At 46.3% G+C, this 17,297-nt stretch overlaps 1 protein-coding gene across 1 annotated transcript in view; it reads right to left on the minus strand.

Moving 5' to 3' along the window:
- PLB1 (phospholipase B1) overlaps positions 1–17,297 on the minus strand; it is a 125,356-nt gene that overhangs the window by 58,291 nt on the left and 49,768 nt on the right. Inside the window, exons 17-21 of the mRNA XM_036872583.1 lie at positions 16,907–16,970; positions 7,810–7,868; positions 5,880–5,953; positions 4,309–4,352; positions 1,179–1,287 (exon numbers count right to left, since the gene is read on the minus strand). Coding sequence (XP_036728478.1) covers positions 1,179–1,287; positions 4,309–4,352; positions 5,880–5,953; positions 7,810–7,868; positions 16,907–16,970 — 350 coding nt within the window. The remainder of the gene's footprint in view (positions 1–1,178; positions 1,288–4,308; positions 4,353–5,879; positions 5,954–7,809; positions 7,869–16,906; positions 16,971–17,297) is intronic.

Here is a 17,297-nt window from a genome sequence, read left to right on the forward strand (position 1 = left end):
AGCAAACCCAAAGAAGCACTCAGGGTTCTGGGATGGTGGGGAGAAATGGAGCTGTAGGACCCAGAAAAGCCGACCCCGCTCTCTGGAACCCTGCATCCAGTGCCCCTGGACCACGACTCAGTGGTCCTGTTGCTCGCGAACAGTTTTCCCCAGGTGGGTCCTGCAGCCCTGCTGCACTGTTGCTGGGACCACCATCCTGTCTGTGCTATTTACAGATCACCAGAACTTTCACTGTCAACATGGCACTGAGGGCTTCCCTGGTGGCGCAGTGGTTAAGAATCCGCCTGCCAATGCAGGGGACACAGGTTCGAGCCCTGGTCCAGGAAGATCCTACATGCCGCGGAGCAACTAAGCCCGTGCACCACAGCTACTGAGCCTGCACTCTAGAGCCCGTGAGCCACAACTACTGAAGCCTGTGGGCCTAGAGCCTGTGCTCCGCAACAAGAGAAGCCACTGCAATGAGAAGCCCCCGCTCGCCGCAATTAGAGAAAGCCCGCGCACAGCAACGAAGACCCAACGCAGCCAATAAATAAATAGATAGATACAACATTAAAGAAATAAAAGATGTTTAAAAAAAACCACCAAGAAACACGGCACTGAGCCTCCCAGCCGGCCCATGGTAGAGGTTCAGCCCCATCTCTTAGAGGCTAAGGCTTAGAGAGGCCAAGGGAGAAACCAGGGCTCGGACTCAGACACCCCCCACTCCCACCGGCGCCAGGACTGGTGCTCTTCCCATGAACCAGGAAGGATGCAAAGCATGGAGCCTGAAAAAGCCGCCTGAAAAGCAAGCCTGAGGAAGAGAGGGAGAAGGTGACACGAAAGACGGAGCATTAACAGAGTGGTGAGACTTGGGGCTCAGTGAGCCCTCCTATGGCTGCTGTCTTATGTGAACATAAGGTTTAGAGACGAGGCAAAGTAATTTGCTCAAAGCGTGTACCTGGCATCAGAATCAACTGTGACCAGCTCCTGGGGGCGCGGCTGGCGGGTGGGCCAGCAGGTTTCCGTGTCCCACAGCAGAGGACACCCCCAAGAGAGCCCGCCCAATCCAGCCTTTGACCCTCGGCTCCTCCCCCCGGACCAAACCCCGAGCCTTTAGCCATACACCCTGGTCTAGGCTAAGCCCCCGACCGGGTTCCCAGGGGGCCCGTGTGGTTCACCCCCAAGGCTCCACCGCTCACTCAGCTTGGGCTCCTGCCACGGCCTGGTTTAGGAAGGCCCCAGGACTGTTTTGTCTTCCGGTGCCAACAGAGAAACCCTTCAGGGACGGGTTGAACTCCCGGAGGATGTCTGGAAATATAAGGAAAAGATGTTCGTCGTCACTGCCCCAAGGCGATCTTCAGATTCCTTTGATAAGTGCCAGGGGGTGCTGGCGACAAAGCAGAGCGCCCACCCCACAGCCCTCACCCTTACTGATCGCTTGGCCCCCGAAATAAAATGTCCAGCAGGCTGATGCCGAACCGCGTGTGTGCTCAGCGGATCAGCGTTGAATAAACGCCAGTCTGGTTCAGGTGCTGCTCTCAGGCACTTTGCTCTTTTCTCTAAATATGTAATCCCTTTATTGAGATATAATTCACACAACGTAGAATTCACCAATTTAAAGTACCATTCAATAGCTTTTAGTACATTCATACAGTTGTGCCACCATCACCCCTATAAACTTTAGAACATTTTCATCACCCCCAGAAGAAACTCCGTCTCCACTAGCAGTCACTGCCCATTTCTTCCAGCCCCGCGGCAACCACTAACCTACCTTCTATCTCTATACGTTTGCTTATTCTGGACATTCATACAAATGGAACCATACAATACAACATGTCCTTTGTGACTGGCTTCCCTCACTTAGCAAGTTATCAATGTTCATCCATGTTTAGCATGTATCAGTACTTCATTCCTTTTTACTGGCAAATAATATTCCATTGTATGGGTACAACTGTTCAAAGTATTCTCTCATAATCCTTTTTATTTCTATACTTATGTCTCCTCTTTCATTTCTGATTTTTAGGCTCTCTTCTCACCATCTACCTTGGTCAGTCTAATTGCTTGCTGATTCTGTTCATCTTTTCAATCTCATACATTCTAATGCCTTTACCATGCTGGATCTACACTTTTCACTCTGCATCCCCCCAGCTTGGCTGAGAACTCCTGAGAGCAGGGTCTGTATACACCCCTGAGCCTCGCATGGGCTCAATAAATGTTTATGGACTGAATTAAGAATAACTCAAAGTTCAGAAAGGTTAGGAGAACTGTTAAAAGTCATACAGTTATTAAGGATAGAATCCTAGGCTAGAACCTGATCTCTCAGCTCGTGTTAGAGGGTACTTTCCCCAGACCTACAATCCACTAGGATGTGGGAAAGGAGCTGGCTAGGTATCAGTCAGGACTTTCAGGCATCATGCCATCCAGCAGAGCACTCTCTCCAACCAAGCACTGCTACAGGGCCTACACAACACAGATGGACTGAACTCATTCCTTGTGGCTCTGGGGACATTGTACCAACGGATGGCAATTACTCTCATCTACTCAATAGAAGGAAGAGCTGCGAGATCACTAGAGCTATCTGAAAACGGAAGGGATTGTCCTAGACTCCCCATTACTCGAAGCATCCAGCGTTGGCTAGCTAGGTACTTATCAGGAATGTCACAGAAGGCACTACTCATTGGACAGGACAAGAACTTGCCGGTGCATACAGTTACCTCTGCCAGGAACATTCAGTCCCCTTTCCTTATCTGATGAATTCCAGTTCTTAAAGCCCTCTTTCAAAAGGCAGGGTAACAGCCTTCTTATTTATTTTCCCCTAAACTTTGTACATGGCTATAATTATTGGTACACATGTCTGTCTTTAGGGAGACATGTCCCTAAAGAGACTTCAGTGACGTCGTCAGGGCAGGGACCTCACCTCATTCTCCTGTCTCCCAAGCACCCAGCACGGGTGTATTTGCTGGATTACATTGAATAGGGAGTTGAACTGAGGTTCTGTTCTGACCCTACGTTCTCATAAGTTTTCCAACACATTGCCACATGATTATTTCTCCATGGATTATCCAGTCCCTACAGTCAATCTGTCTTCACAACTCTAGTAAGGAAGTCTGGACAGGCAATGTTCCACTGCTGGGCTAAGCGTATCAGGGGCGTCCACCCAGGTGATGCTGTCTTAATATTTTATAAATCATTTTAGTGAAAGATCTTGAGTCAGATGATTTCCAATCATGTTATCAACCACAATAGCATGGGAATCAGAGAGCCCAGCAAGCTGTTGGGTATGCTGGCCCAGCTCATAGCCCAATTACATTCGCAAAAGCAACCCAAATCATCTCCTAGAGATGGCGGAGCTTATTTATAGCTCTTGTGTGTGGACCTAGAAATAAGGAAGATGGGAAGTACTTGTGCCACAGAACTGTACCTACTTAAAATCAACAGGATTTGCAAATAGCAAGAACAGATAACACACATGAAGTCCAACCAGTTCTGCCCATGTGGCGATCAAACCACCTTTATCATCAAAGTCTTGGTGACTTAAAGCTCAAATAATTTCTTAGCTGCTAAAGATATATTACAGAGGGATAATTACGAGAAAAGTAAATGAGAATGGGATCGATTAAATTCCTCTCAGGCAAAATCGTTAGCCAGAAGATTTTAAGGGAAAATAATTCAATTGTAACATTTTTTGTACGCGTACTTTAAGAACAAGCACTGTGCATGCACTAAGGAGAATAAAAAGATGAATAAGACCATTCAAAGAATGTAGTCAGGCTTAAAAAAAATCATTCCGAACAGGTTGTTGATGAAGGAATTTAAAGAAAAGGTTGCACCCCAAATATGGCTATGTTTGCACAGTCTGAACAAGGTAACTTCATCATCACTGCTGCAATAGCAGCGTTTCCTAAACCAACACCAGGAATTCAACGTCTTTGTACGCAGTGGTGCCTAATACAGCCCAAGCCTAGATCAACGCCTCCCAGAAAAGTGCTCTGCTCTGAATGACAGGCAAAGCAAACATGGGTTTCCTTTACTTCCTTCTTCAATCATTTCTTAATAATAACTTGCACTAAGAGTTGGCGTGAGCATTCTTTCCCTCTTACTCTCTTCCTTCCTCGGACAAATACAATTTCTCTTAAAAAAAAAAAGGCTTTAATCGCTCTCAAGCAATAGAGCAGGGCGACCGCCTCGGGGAAGCAGCGCCCCCTGCCGAACGCGGCTGTCTCCTGCCGCCCGGTTCCCTGCCAAGCCCGCGGCCGCCGCCAGGGGGAGCTGCAGAAACGCGCAGGGCTGCGGCGAGCCCGCCCCGGACCCCCGGGAGCGCGTACTCACTGGGCAAGGTGGTGACGCTGCTGAGGTTCTGATCGCCGCCGGCACTGCGTCGTCGTGGGGACAAAAAAGAAAATGAAGGTTAAAACTGCCAGCGACGCTGAAACACCTCAGACACCACCAAGACAGACCTTGCTCCTTCTGAGAAACACCCTGGGGGCTTGGGGCGTGCCCTTTCCTCATTATTTCTGTATAAAAACTGTAAAACCAGAATACAGCAACTTCTCTCTCCTTGCCCCACAAACCAGAACGTCCAAACAAAAAACTGGCTTAAACCGTCATGGCTGACTTTTTGTTTTTTAACTTTGAGCTTTGACCTTGAGGCAGGGGAATTAAGTGGGCCCCTTCAGCCCCATCTTCCAAAGGGGAAGTGGCCCTTCCTTGGATGCAGAGCCCAGCCCAGCGCTGACTAGCCACTGCAGCTGTGCATTATTATTATTAAAAAAAAAAAAAGTTTGCCTTCATGGTTCTCGTCCTGTTTGGCTTGGGGAAAAACCCGGATTTTAAAGGGTATCTTCTAGAGAGCAACCCATCTTCTGAGCCGCTTCTAAAATTCCAAGGAAATCAAAGTTGGATGGGTTTCTAGGCATGAAAATAAGCAGCATTCCAGAGTTGATTGGATTCCCTGCTTTTCCATATCCCCTCATTCTCTGCCAAGTACGTCTGGGAACATTTCAAAGGTTCTCAAAACGTCTGGGTTTAACTCTGTGTAGCGTCGCCAGGGAGGATACCAGGGATTCAACGCTCAGGTTCAAGCTGGTGCCAGAGATGCTGGATTCCAGGTTGAGGGAACACCGAACCTGCCCTCTCCTGCTTGGCATGAGCTGGGCTTTCATAGCAGAGGTGAAGCAGGAGTGCTGCTCACCGCAGCCTGGGGCGGCCTGGGTTTGATCACAGGCAGAGCAGGAACAAGCCTGCACAATATATACATGATGGGGGATGTGCTGGACTAGGGGTCAGGAGTCACTACTCTACTTTTTGCTCTCTTACCATCTGACTGTGTGATCTCGGACAGGTTACTTGCCCTCTCTGAGCCATGCTTCATCATCTGTAAAGTGAAGGCCCTTTAATAATGATCCCAGCTACCATTTATACCTACCTTTGTGTCAGGCACTGTGCTGGGCATTTAAGTTCTCTGTAAGCCTCGCGACAATGCTAAGGCAGTATTATTGTCTCTGCGTCAAAGATGAGACCAGCTCAGAGAGGTTGAATAACTTACCCAAGGTCACACAGAGCGGGCAGCTGGGGCTCCTACACAACCCTGGTTCTGAAGGCTGCTGCCTCCTTCTGAGGTGGCTGCCCAGAGGGAAGAATGCAAGCCACAACTTTTCCAACCCAAACGTCTGAGTAGTTTTTCCCCTAAATTCCTCCTGCTCAGGTCCTGGCTTGTTTTGGGGGAATATCTGGTTTGGGGAAGCTGATAAATACCTTCCTTAAATTAAACTTAGAAATTTCTCATGGAAAAGCACTAGGCTGACTCATCCTTCTGCTAGAGAACTTGTTTTCTACATGCTCAGGGGTCCTCCCCTGCCCTGCGACGGGGCGTCTACGGGCCTTGCCACGCCTGCACTCACCTCCAGGACAGACCTCGATACTGAGTTGAGACATCCAGGACGTTCCCAGGCTTGGACCCGGCCCCATTACCTGCCTGAAAGGGAACCACAAGGGGGTGATTTCCCTGCCTGCTCGCCGGAGGGTCTGTGTTCTTGTCCTGGCCGGGCCGGAATGTCCGGCACTTAAGAATCTAGAGTCTTGATAGCACCACGTCTTGACCTGCATCCTGCCTCGTCAGAAACGAGTGCTAGTTGCTGCTGGGAATTCTGGGGCCCTCCAAGGGCGGCCTCACCCTGAGAAACCCTGCCCGGACCCTAGGCTGGCAGAAGCGCTCTGAAAATTATACTGCAGTGTACGGTTTTCCAGAGGACACATTTCAGGGCCCCATTTCCCTCATTTTTTAAAAGTCGTGAACTACATCATAAAAGGAAGTATCCTGTAATCCTTTGATATGAATAGGTCTCAAATATGTACAAATGGAATAATTAAAAGGAAACGCCACGTACCTACTCCTCAGCTAAAGAAAGAGCAGGGTCTTTTAAAACCACACCCTGACACACTCTGCAGGTGCATGTCCCTTGCCTAAAGCATGTTATTTCCCAGCAGAGCTGCTCCAAAGGTCATGCCAAGGGCAAGGGCTAGCCTCCCAGGCAGCCTGTGGGGGAAGGCTGGCCTCCGGGGGAGGAGCCTTGCTGCCTCCCCAGGTAGTCCTGAACAGCTGGGCTGATTCTGTTTTTTTTGTTTTTTTTTGTTTTTTGGCCACGCCGCAGCTCATGGGATCTTAGTTCCCCGACCAGGGATAGAATCTGGGCCACAGTGGTGAAAGCACTGAGTCCTAACCACTGGAAGGCCAGGGCATTTCCAGCTGTGTTGATTCTTGATGACTCCGTATCCCGAGAGCATCTTCAAAGAGACCGGGGGTGGGGGCGGGAGGCCATATCAGGCCACACCCAGCAGGAAGTGCTGAGGACCAGCCTGCCTGTCCTTCCCAGAAGGGTAGGAGCCATAGGGCCTTTGGGGTGAAGAGTACCCGAGGGGTCATGGAGGAGACGGCTACAGGGCAGGGACAGAATTCTGGCCTCAGAGTCAGGACCTGGGAGTCCTGTCCTCACCCAGCAGTTACAAGCTATTGGCCGCGGTACTCACTTCGCTTCAACCAGTTTCACCTTCTTTGTTGGTTTCAGTTTGAGGAGAGTCATATGGCCCAGGATTTTGTTGAGGATATTGAGTGAGATCATATCAATGTGAAGAGGCCACAGACATGAAAGGTGTCAGCTGGTATTTGGGGGAAAATTCAGCTGGAGGCCCTAGATTCTACTGATCCAGAGAACAGCAGCTGGACTCCTCTGTAACGAGTCGCTGTGGACCTGAAGTTCGAGAGCTTCAGAGACCCCCTACCCTGGCTCTCTAAGGACCGGATTCTGCTTTTTCTGGATAGCTTTTTGCTGGGCCTGGGAGGTCACCACAGGCCACCTGCAGACATGGGCTGGGTCATCGTTAGTACCTCTGTCTCTTTCCCTGACCCCGGTTTTCTCACCCCTCCCCCATTAGCACTTGTTCCTGTCCCATCATCCCATTGCCCTTGGGACCTTCCCTTCGCCTTCCTACATGGACAAAACAAAGCACCGGGTCTTTGAAGGGGCCCTACACCCCACCACCGACAGGCTGTGTGGTTTGGGCTGGGTTACTTTCATTTCAGGGGCTCCTTGTGGGGTCCCCCCACTTCCTGCTCTCTCCTTCATTCCCATGTTAGGAGAGGAAGGATGAGGTTAGAACGGAGGTGGGAAAACACGATGGGCAGGGAATGCTGGATTCCAGGGTGGGCATGGAGGTGGGGAGGGACTGAGGTTGGGACCAGAGTTGGCAATGCTTAAGGGCCAGGAGTGAGATTCCCCTATTAACCAAGATCTTCTCCTCTCCTGCCCCTTCCTTCCACCGTCAGTAACTCACCGTGAGTGAGTCACCCAGGGCTCCGATGACCTTGATGTCAGCCAGCTTCAGCCTGTGAACTGAAAGCAAAGATGAACAGAAGATGGGCTTCTTGTCTCCTCTGAAAACAAAGGAGCACCTTCCAGGAAAACTGAGACAAAGTAGAACAATTCAGCTTGGACAAAGATATTAAAAGCCCATCCTTGTCCTAAAGCTCAGCAGCAGCAGCCGTGGAGCCTGACTGCCGGTCTCCTCCTTGGGGCGCCTGGACACAGGGCTCGGGAGGTGGAAGGTGGCCCCACTTTTGGAGAGGTGTCTGCTGGTGTTGGGTGAACCTGATGCCACAGGTGGGCAGTTACTCTCAGGGTGTGAAACAGCCCCTGGCGACATGATCTGGGAGTAAGGAGGGGATTGTGGTGGAGGTGAAACCCATACTTCATCCATTCTAGGATCTGTTGATAGTTGGGATAAAATATTATACCATCTTATTAGAAAAAAATCAGCTCGGTTTTTCTGAAGTGAAAAAGGAAATGCCTTTATACCACTTTTTTAAAAACACTATGCCAGGGGCTTCCCTAGTGGCTCAGTGGTTGAGAATCTGCCTGCTAATGCAGGGGACACGGGTTCGAGCCCTGGTCTGGGAAGATCCCACATGCCACGGAGCAACTAGGCCCGTGAGCCACAACTACTGAGCCTGCGCGTCTGGAGCCCGTGCTCCGCAACAAGAGAGGCCGCAATAGTGAGAGGCCCGCGCACCTTGATGAAGAGTGGCCCCCGCTCGCCGCAACTAGAGAAAGCCCTCACACAGAAACGAAGACCCAACACAGCCAAAAATAAATAAGTAAATAAATAAAATTTAAAAAAACACAAAAAACACTATGACAACCACTATCAAGGTGACATTCACATAACATAAAATTAACCATTTTAAAGTCAACAATCAGTGGCACTTCGTACATTCTCAATGTTGTGCAACCATGACCTCTATCTAGTTCCAAAACATTTTCATCACCCCCAGAAGAGACCTGTACCCACTAAGCAGTCACTCCTCACTCCCACCAGCCCATGACAACCACTATCTGCTTTCTCTCTATGGATTTACCTATTCTGGATATTTCATGTAAATGGAACCATAAAATGTGACCTGTGTGTCTGGCTTCCTCCACTTTGCCTAATATTTTCAAGGTTCACCCATGTTGTAGCAGGTACCAGTACTTCATTCTTTCTTATGGCTGACTAATATTCCATTGTGTGGATATACCACATTTTTCTATTCCTTCATCTGTTGATGGACATTTGGGTTGGTCCCATCTTTTGGGTATTATATATAGTGCTGCTATGAACATTCATATACAAGTCTTTATTGGAATGCCTGTTTTGAATTATTTTGGGTATATACCAAGGAGTGGAACTTGGTGGGCCATAGGATAATCCTATGTTTGGTTTTTTGAGGAAACCCCAAACTGTTTTCCGTAGCCTGCTACTATTTTATCTCTTGAGTTTAGGCATGTGCTATGATGTGGCTAAGCAGCTACTTACTTGTATGACAAACATATTGGCCACCGAGCAGTGGCTGGGGGCCCTGGGGACAAAACAGTGGTCAGAAATGGAGAATGTGCTCAGGAAGCTTGCAGGATAAGCAGGGAATGAGAAACATCCATAGTTATAATAACTTATAGGCTGATGAATACTATGAGAGGTATAAAGTGATAAGAGGTTCAGGAGCTGGAGGGATGATTTACCCTCAGAGGTGTGTGTGGGGGTGGGGAGGGGAGTTTAGAGCAGGCTACATGGAGAAGGTCATGTTTGAACTCAGGATATGATGAGATAAGGATGCGGTGTGGTAAATCATGTGACGTCCATAAAGAACAGAAAGTTGTACAGTTTGACTTAAGTGAAGGGCATGGGAAGGAGACTAACAAGAAATAACATTGGAACCATAAACAAAAGGAAAAAACAACCTACAGAATGGGAGAAAATATTTGCGAACGACACATCCAACAAGGACTTAATTTCCAAAATATACAATATACAAACAGCTCATACAACTCAACAACAAAAAAACAAACAACCCAGTTGACAAAATGGGCATAAGACCTAAATAGACATTTCTCCAAAGAAGAAATACAAATGGCCAACAGGCACATGAAAAGATGCTCAATATAGCTAATTATTAGAGAAATGCAAAATCAAATGGTACAATGAGGTACCACCTCACACCGGTCAGAACGGCCACCATTAAAATGTCTACAAATAGGGCTTCCCTGGTGGCGCAGTGGTTGAGAATCTGCCTGCTAATGCAGGGGACACGGGTTCGAGTCCTGGTCTGGGAAGATCCCACATGCCGCGGAGCAACTAGGCCTGTGAGCCACAACTACTGAGCCTGCGCGTCTGGAGCCTGTGCTCCGCAACAAGAGAGGCCACGATAGTGAGAGGCCCACACACTGCCATGAAGAGTGGCCTCCGCTTGCCGCAAGTAGAGAAAGCCCTCTCACAGAAACGAAGACCCAACGCAGCCAAAAATAAATAAATAAATAAAATTAAAAAAAAAATGTCTACAAATAACAAATGCTGGAGAGGATGTGGAGAAAGGGGAACCCTCCTATACATTTGGTGGGGATGTAAGTTGGTGCAGCCACTATGGAAAACAGTATGGAGGTTCCTCAGAAAACAAAAAATACAATTACCATATGATCCAGCAATCCCACTCCTGGGCATATATCCAGACAAAACTCTAATTTGAAAAGATACATGCACCCCCATGTTCATAGCAGCACTATTCACAATAGCCAAGACATGGAAACAAACTAAATGTCCATCGATAGATGAAAGGATAAAGAAGATGTGGTACATATATACAATGGAATACTACTCAGCCATAAAAAAGAATGAAATAATGCCATTTGCAGCAACATGGATGCAACCAGAGATTATCATACTAAGTGAAGTAAGTCAGAAAGAGAAAGACAAATACCATATGATATCACTTATATGTGGAATCTAGAATATGACACAAATGAACCTATCTACGAAACAGAAACAGCCTCATGGACATAGAGAACAGACTTGTGGTTGCCAAGAGGGCAGGGGTTGGGGGAGGGATGGAGTGGGAGGTTGGGGTGAGCAGATGTAAGCTATTATACATGGAATGGATAATCAACAAGGTCCTACTGTATAGCACAGAGGACCATTCAATAACTTATGATAAACCATAATGGAAAAGAATATTAAAAAAAGAATGTATCAATACATATATGTATAACTGAATCACTTTGCTGTATAGCAGAAATTAACACAACATTGTAAATCAACTATACTTCAAAAAAAAAAATAACATTGGAAATGTATGTTAGGGCCAAGGGCCTTTTATGCCTGGCTAACAAGTTAGGAGCTTAACATGAATATTACACATATATACACACACATACACACATACATATACATGTATGTATTTACTTGCATATATACGCCTGTCCTATATCTATCTACCCCTTTACCTTATATACATACGGACATGAATCCAAGTGCATTTTGGGAATCACACTTAAATTCCTTATGCCATATGTGGCTCTGTCCCCTCAAATCACAAGTTCACCTCCCACTCCCCCGGGGCACCTCCTCCCATAGTCACTCCGACTTTGACACGGCTTCATCTTTCCTCAGATGTGCCTTTCATGGTCTCTAGCGGCACGATGTTGCAGTAACTTGTCAATTAGCTTTCAGCCTTGGAAGAAGTCTAATATAGCATTTGTACCACGGGGTGACCCACTACTTCAGTGTGGAAAGAAACCCATCATTTCAGTGGACCACTGCTTAAGATGGATAAACTGAAATCTGTCTGCCAGGAGGCTCTCTCGACAGCCCTTCTTTACCAAGTCACTCTATAACGAGGGCAGTAAAACACAGAGAACAAGATGCTTTTGACACCAGCGGGCTACATATAGCCTGCTTCACTCATCAACATCCAAATCATGGTGTATAATCACACCTGCGTGGAAAGCTGTGTTAACAGTCAGTGGGAACAATGTTCAAAGAGATCTCTAGGTCTTGTCTCCTTCCATGGAGACATCTTGTCTACCTGACTTCCATGCTGTCTGCAGATGTGGAACTGCTGCTCCCACTGAGGATTTCCTCTCATTGGAAAAGTAAAAGTCCCTGCCTCTTCCCTATGACAGCATGCAGACTAACACATGCATAGCTGTGAATGTGTGTATGCAAAATATAGAGATTAGTGGTCTTCAAATTCGAGCATGCATCAGAATCATCTGGAGAGCTTGTTAAAACACAGATGGTTGGTTGCCACCCTCAGAGTTTCTGATTTAGTAGGTCTGGGGTGGGCCCAAGGCTATGTGGTTAGAAGAACATTATCAAATCACGAAGCCAGCTGCACACATTAGCCCACATCGACGGGGCCAAGCCTGAGAACTTTCAAATGACTCTTCTCAAAGAAATCAGGCTCTGGGTAAAAAAGAAAACAAAATGGAAAATAAGACCTCCTCCCCTCAACTCTAGAGGGTTTATTTTAGCTCCTAATGGTGATAGTCAATCACCGTATTCTTGTTGCCATAATGTGTAATTCAGTGAATTCCGTGAACACTAACTGGTGTGCAAAGGTTAGGGGAAATCTTTGGGGCTGGTAAAATGTGGAAGAGATGGATAGATTTGCTTTGAAAGCACATTGCAGTTTGCTAAAGGGGCAGCTGAAACGGGCCATTCCTGTCTCCTAAATTTGTAGCAGGCAGAAAGGAAACACACACATATGCGTGCACTCGTGTATGTCCACATCTACGTGTGTGTATATACGTGTAGATAGACTGGTAGGTATGTTGGGAAGGGTGGTTTCCTGTTGGTCATTCTGTAAGGAATGACCTGTAAGAGATAATAAACCAAATGAACCAAGTCTAGATGGGAGGAGTTTGACTCATCTGGGATTTTATTCAAATAGAATCCAACACACATTTCATTGGTTTGACATTCTGGAGACCTTGATTTGAGCTTTGTTAATATTATCATATATGATAAAGACACAGCCTGGAACCACAGCAAAGCACTTTAGCAATTGCTCTCCTTGGGGAAAGAACTCTTTAGAGATAAGATTAAATTTGTGTGGGCTGATTAGCTAAACATTTTCTGGTACAAACTGTCCACCACCTTGAAAGCAGTTGATAAACACATCATTCACTCATCAAGATTTTTACAGAAGGGGCCGCTTATCAGAAGGCCATCCAAACTATGATAAGAGATCATGAATAGACAGAAAATGCTTGACTAGAGTATAGAATGGGGAAACTGCCCATTGGACATGAAAAGGAACAGCAGGAGAAAGACTTGACACTTGGGAGTTTTCTCTTGTGTAACCCAACAACTTAAACCTGGGGCCATAATCTGAAAAACCAACTTTCTCTCGACTGTCAGCTAGGGCTGCCCAACCCTTTTGCTCTCAGATTTTAGGGACTTATATAAGGACTTCTGCAATGGTGGTAAACTGCTGTCACAGGTTGGGCCTTGTTTCTGTCTTTGAAGTGCTTTGGCATAAGTTTATATGAAGAAATATGTGCCTGACACACAGTAGGAGCTCAAGAAATGTGTTCAGTTGAATTAAAGGCTAAGGAAGAGGCTCTGTGTCAGAGACTACAGCTCTCAAAGCTTTAAATGATGGAAACTGCAGGGAAGGAAAATACATTCATCTGAGTGTCTTGGGGGTGCGTTTGAACTTGTTCAGTAGGCTGGTCACGCCGAGGGGACAGGCAGGCTGTTATTCCCTGTGGGGCGTCACTACTTCCTAGTCACAGGCTAGGTTAGGTCACAAGACTCATGAGCAGGTGGTGACTATAGAAACAGTTTCAGGACGTACACTGGACAGTAGACAGCTGATTCACAATGAAGTGAAACACCTAGTGGTCACCCAATGCCTGTAACCTGGGCATTTTTCATATCAGCGTTTGAATAGCTCATTTTAGCCAAATGGGTAAAATAAATGACATCAGGGACTTAGAAAGGAATCAATAGCTTAAAATAAATGAACTGTTCTAATTGATACTACTGGTGACAGTGGCATAGAATTAGCTTTGTGGACTCCTATTTTCAAATACTATGACTTTTCCCCTCTGCAAGGAATTAGCAGCTTGACTTCAAGATAGCCAGCTTCAATGGATAGCCAATGAGCCATGTGCCCTCTGGCTCTTTATTGCCACTCTTCTGTTTACAAAATGCTACTCCTTTTCTCACTGGGAAAACCTTAAGTCATCTACCAGGCCCAGCATATTTTTCTTAGTTATCCCAACTATGTTAGGGACAGGGCCATGAAGTAATATAAAATGATGTAAGTACTTATGAAGTTATAAAGTCCACAGGAGGTAGCACTCAGTAAATTGCATGTATGCACTGACCAGAAGGGAAAAATTGGAAGCACGCCTGTGTGCATTCATTTACTCATGCTACCAAATAGCGATTGGTATTAAAAATTACTTACATCAGCTCTATATATCTCATCCCAAGCCCCGTGGATCAGTAGAAGAGGTTCATCACCTGTGGGCTCCAAATGGGGTGAGCGTGAGGCACCCGGGCAGCCAGGGGCCGGGACCTGTTGATGAAGGCAGTATCTTATTTTGAAATGATCAGTTTTCATTAGCTAGGTGTATCTGTGAGTTGGTTTGAGAGAGACACTAGAAAAGGGGACTACAAAGAAGGTTTTTGAAAACAACTCTGGAGATAAAACAGCTATTTTATAAGAGAGTCTTAGTGAAAAGGTGTCTTAACGGAAGGCACTTTGATCCAGTTGGTTTTTAAGATCGTTTTCAACTCTGGGAATTTTTGATTTGCTGAAGTAGAAATACTCCATAATTAAGATGAGTTCAACAACGTTCATCAGGCTCCTACCATGTGCTGAGTCACTGGGGTTGTAAAGATAAGATGATCTGCTCTTACAAGTGTGTATCAGATGCCTTCATCTCAACTAGAAATTGCCAACATGATCTCCAGAAGAGTGAACGACCTTACCAGTATGACGATTATCAAGGGTAATAATAACGTGACCCTGTGCTAAGTCTTTTTCCCACCCTGACAGCCACAAGTATGATTAAAATGTCCAATCGTAGATCAAGCGCAGTAATGAAATGTGTTTTTTGGTTTTGTCCAGTTAGTTGTTGCCATTTTTCTAAAGACACTTTTCAGGGGGACTCAGAGGTGCAGGCCCAACATTAGCCCATGAGTTCTGCCACCCAGTTGGCCGGTGCTAATGTTTTGGTCCCAGGCCCACTTGGTTAGATCAAGGAGGCATAAATCTATCCATCTGCTTATCCAAACAGCTTCTATCACCAGAGTATCTAAGATCTCAAGGTCTCGAGGTTTCTTGTGCTTACATCTTCAAGTGCCAATAAACAAGATAATCTTCAGGGTCAAGGAATAAAGAAGAGATTCACATTTTATTTGGCTTTCAGGTGTTCAGATATGCTCGAATGGATTGCTTGGTTATCACTGTCATGACGGGAACATAATCTAGACAGATTGCAAAATCTTTACACACCATCCTTTCAGAATGATAAGATTAAAAGAGGATGGATATCAAAAAAAAAAAAAAAAAAAAAAAAAGAGGATGGATATCATTTCACTGTAAAGAGCATGGCTATTAAAACATTCAAATTCCCCCCTCCCTCTCTCTATACATACATACATCTTTGAGTTTTTGCTGTTGGAGGGCCTACATATGAAGCTAACAATTTGTTTCTGCTACTGAAGTTCTGCTAGTAAACTAACCAATAGGAAGGGGCTGTCACTAAGTACGGGGGGAAAAAGTCTAAAGACTAAGTGTGTGTGTGTGTGTGTGTGTGTAAGACTTTTCTTTTTAAAAGACTTTTATTTTATTTATTTACTTTCTGGCTGCGTTGGGTCTCTGTTGCTACGCGCGGGCCTTCTCTAGTTGAGGTGTGCGGGCTTCTCATTGCGGTGGCTTCTCTTGTTGCGGAGCACAGGCTCTAGGCACACAGGCTTCAGTAGCTGTGGCACACAGGCTCAGTAGTTGTGGCACATGGGCTTAGTTGCTCTGTGGCATGTGGGATCTTCCCGGACCAGGGCTCGAACCCGTGTCCCCTGCATTGGCAGGAGGATTCTTAACCACTGTGCCACCGGGGAAGCCCCGTGTGTAAGACTTTTATCACCTATTCCATTATTCTGCAACTTAGTCAAGAACCAGTTACACACTGAAGTTTTGGTGAGAAGATTTTTAACTTACTTGCCTGTCATTTGGCTAGATTTGAGCGTGTAGAGCTAAGACAGGCATGAAGGGTGGGCTGACACTTAAACTTGTTCTACTAATACTCAGCAAAAGGGGATAATGTGACTACAAGGATTTGCACACTGTGACATCTCCAAACTTCGCTTTCCATCCTGGAAGGCACATAAGAGGCATTCAACAATCACCTAATAGATGAGTGAACAAGTGAACGAATCAATGAACAAATGAGTCACCCTCTAGGACCAAGCATGAGAACTTATCGCACTGTTGCAGAAATGCTCCTGGGCTGAGGTTGTGAGTCACGTGGGCCACCACACGGCTCTCCCGTGACCTCCCATGATCATGTGCACAGAGCCATCACTCAGAGTTTGGCTCACCTGGAGGAAAAGTTTCAGCCCTTAGGCAGCCCCTCTTTGGGAAGGTCTCTGCCTAGAATGTTCCATGAGCCTCATTTTCATGGCCCAGCACCAGTCATCTTGGAAACACAGAGAAGCAGTGAAAATGGCACGTTTGTAAGATGGCATGCTTTCCAATGTTTGAGTGCACTCTGCATATGGCTCTGACCCGGAGCTTGGACTGGTTATTTTTGCTTCCTGCTTAAAGGTAGTTTTGTTTTTCAGAGAATAAGTTCACCTCATCAAGGCTTCCCAGCGAGGACAATGACATCAGCTCACTCACCTGACACTGGGCCCTTTGCAGAGCATGGCCTGGCACACAGTTAATGCTCAATAAATGCTTTCTGATAATGTTATCATATTTTAGTTAAAGAATAATCAAACACAGGCATGAACTTACAAGTAAGCCCCTGTCATCTTAAGGCTGCTCTTACTTTGATGGTTTTAGACCTCAAATGAGTTTAAAAATCACTTGACTCAAGCCGTGTACCTGATGTGGGAATCGTGTCAGAGGGAGCCTTGTCAGGACACCTGACTTCCATTCCATTTCTCACCTAAAATGAGACACACGGAGAAATAAGAAGAAATGGATCTTGCAACCTAAGAAACTGGGTGAGACGTGGGCCTCTATTTTGGAAGATATCACTTAGTACAGAAACCTAAGCATCATGTAGGATTTCTCCCTCTCTTTCAACACTCACATCTGAGTGTCCACAACACCCTTTCCAGATGCTCCCAAGCCGGCTCCCCTTCCCTAGTCCCTCAGCCTCAGGCTAAGTGCAGACCTTGTCCCTTCCTCCTGGAACATGGCCCTGTTCACCATCATCACTGCTGCCGGCCTGTGGGCTTCCTCCCCAGCCTTCTGAATCCATTCAGAGGAC

This window comes from Balaenoptera musculus, chromosome 13 (assembly GCF_009873245.2).
Source record: "Balaenoptera musculus isolate JJ_BM4_2016_0621 chromosome 13, mBalMus1.pri.v3, whole genome shotgun sequence".
Lineage (NCBI taxonomy): Eukaryota > Metazoa > Chordata > Mammalia > Artiodactyla > Balaenopteridae > Balaenoptera > Balaenoptera musculus.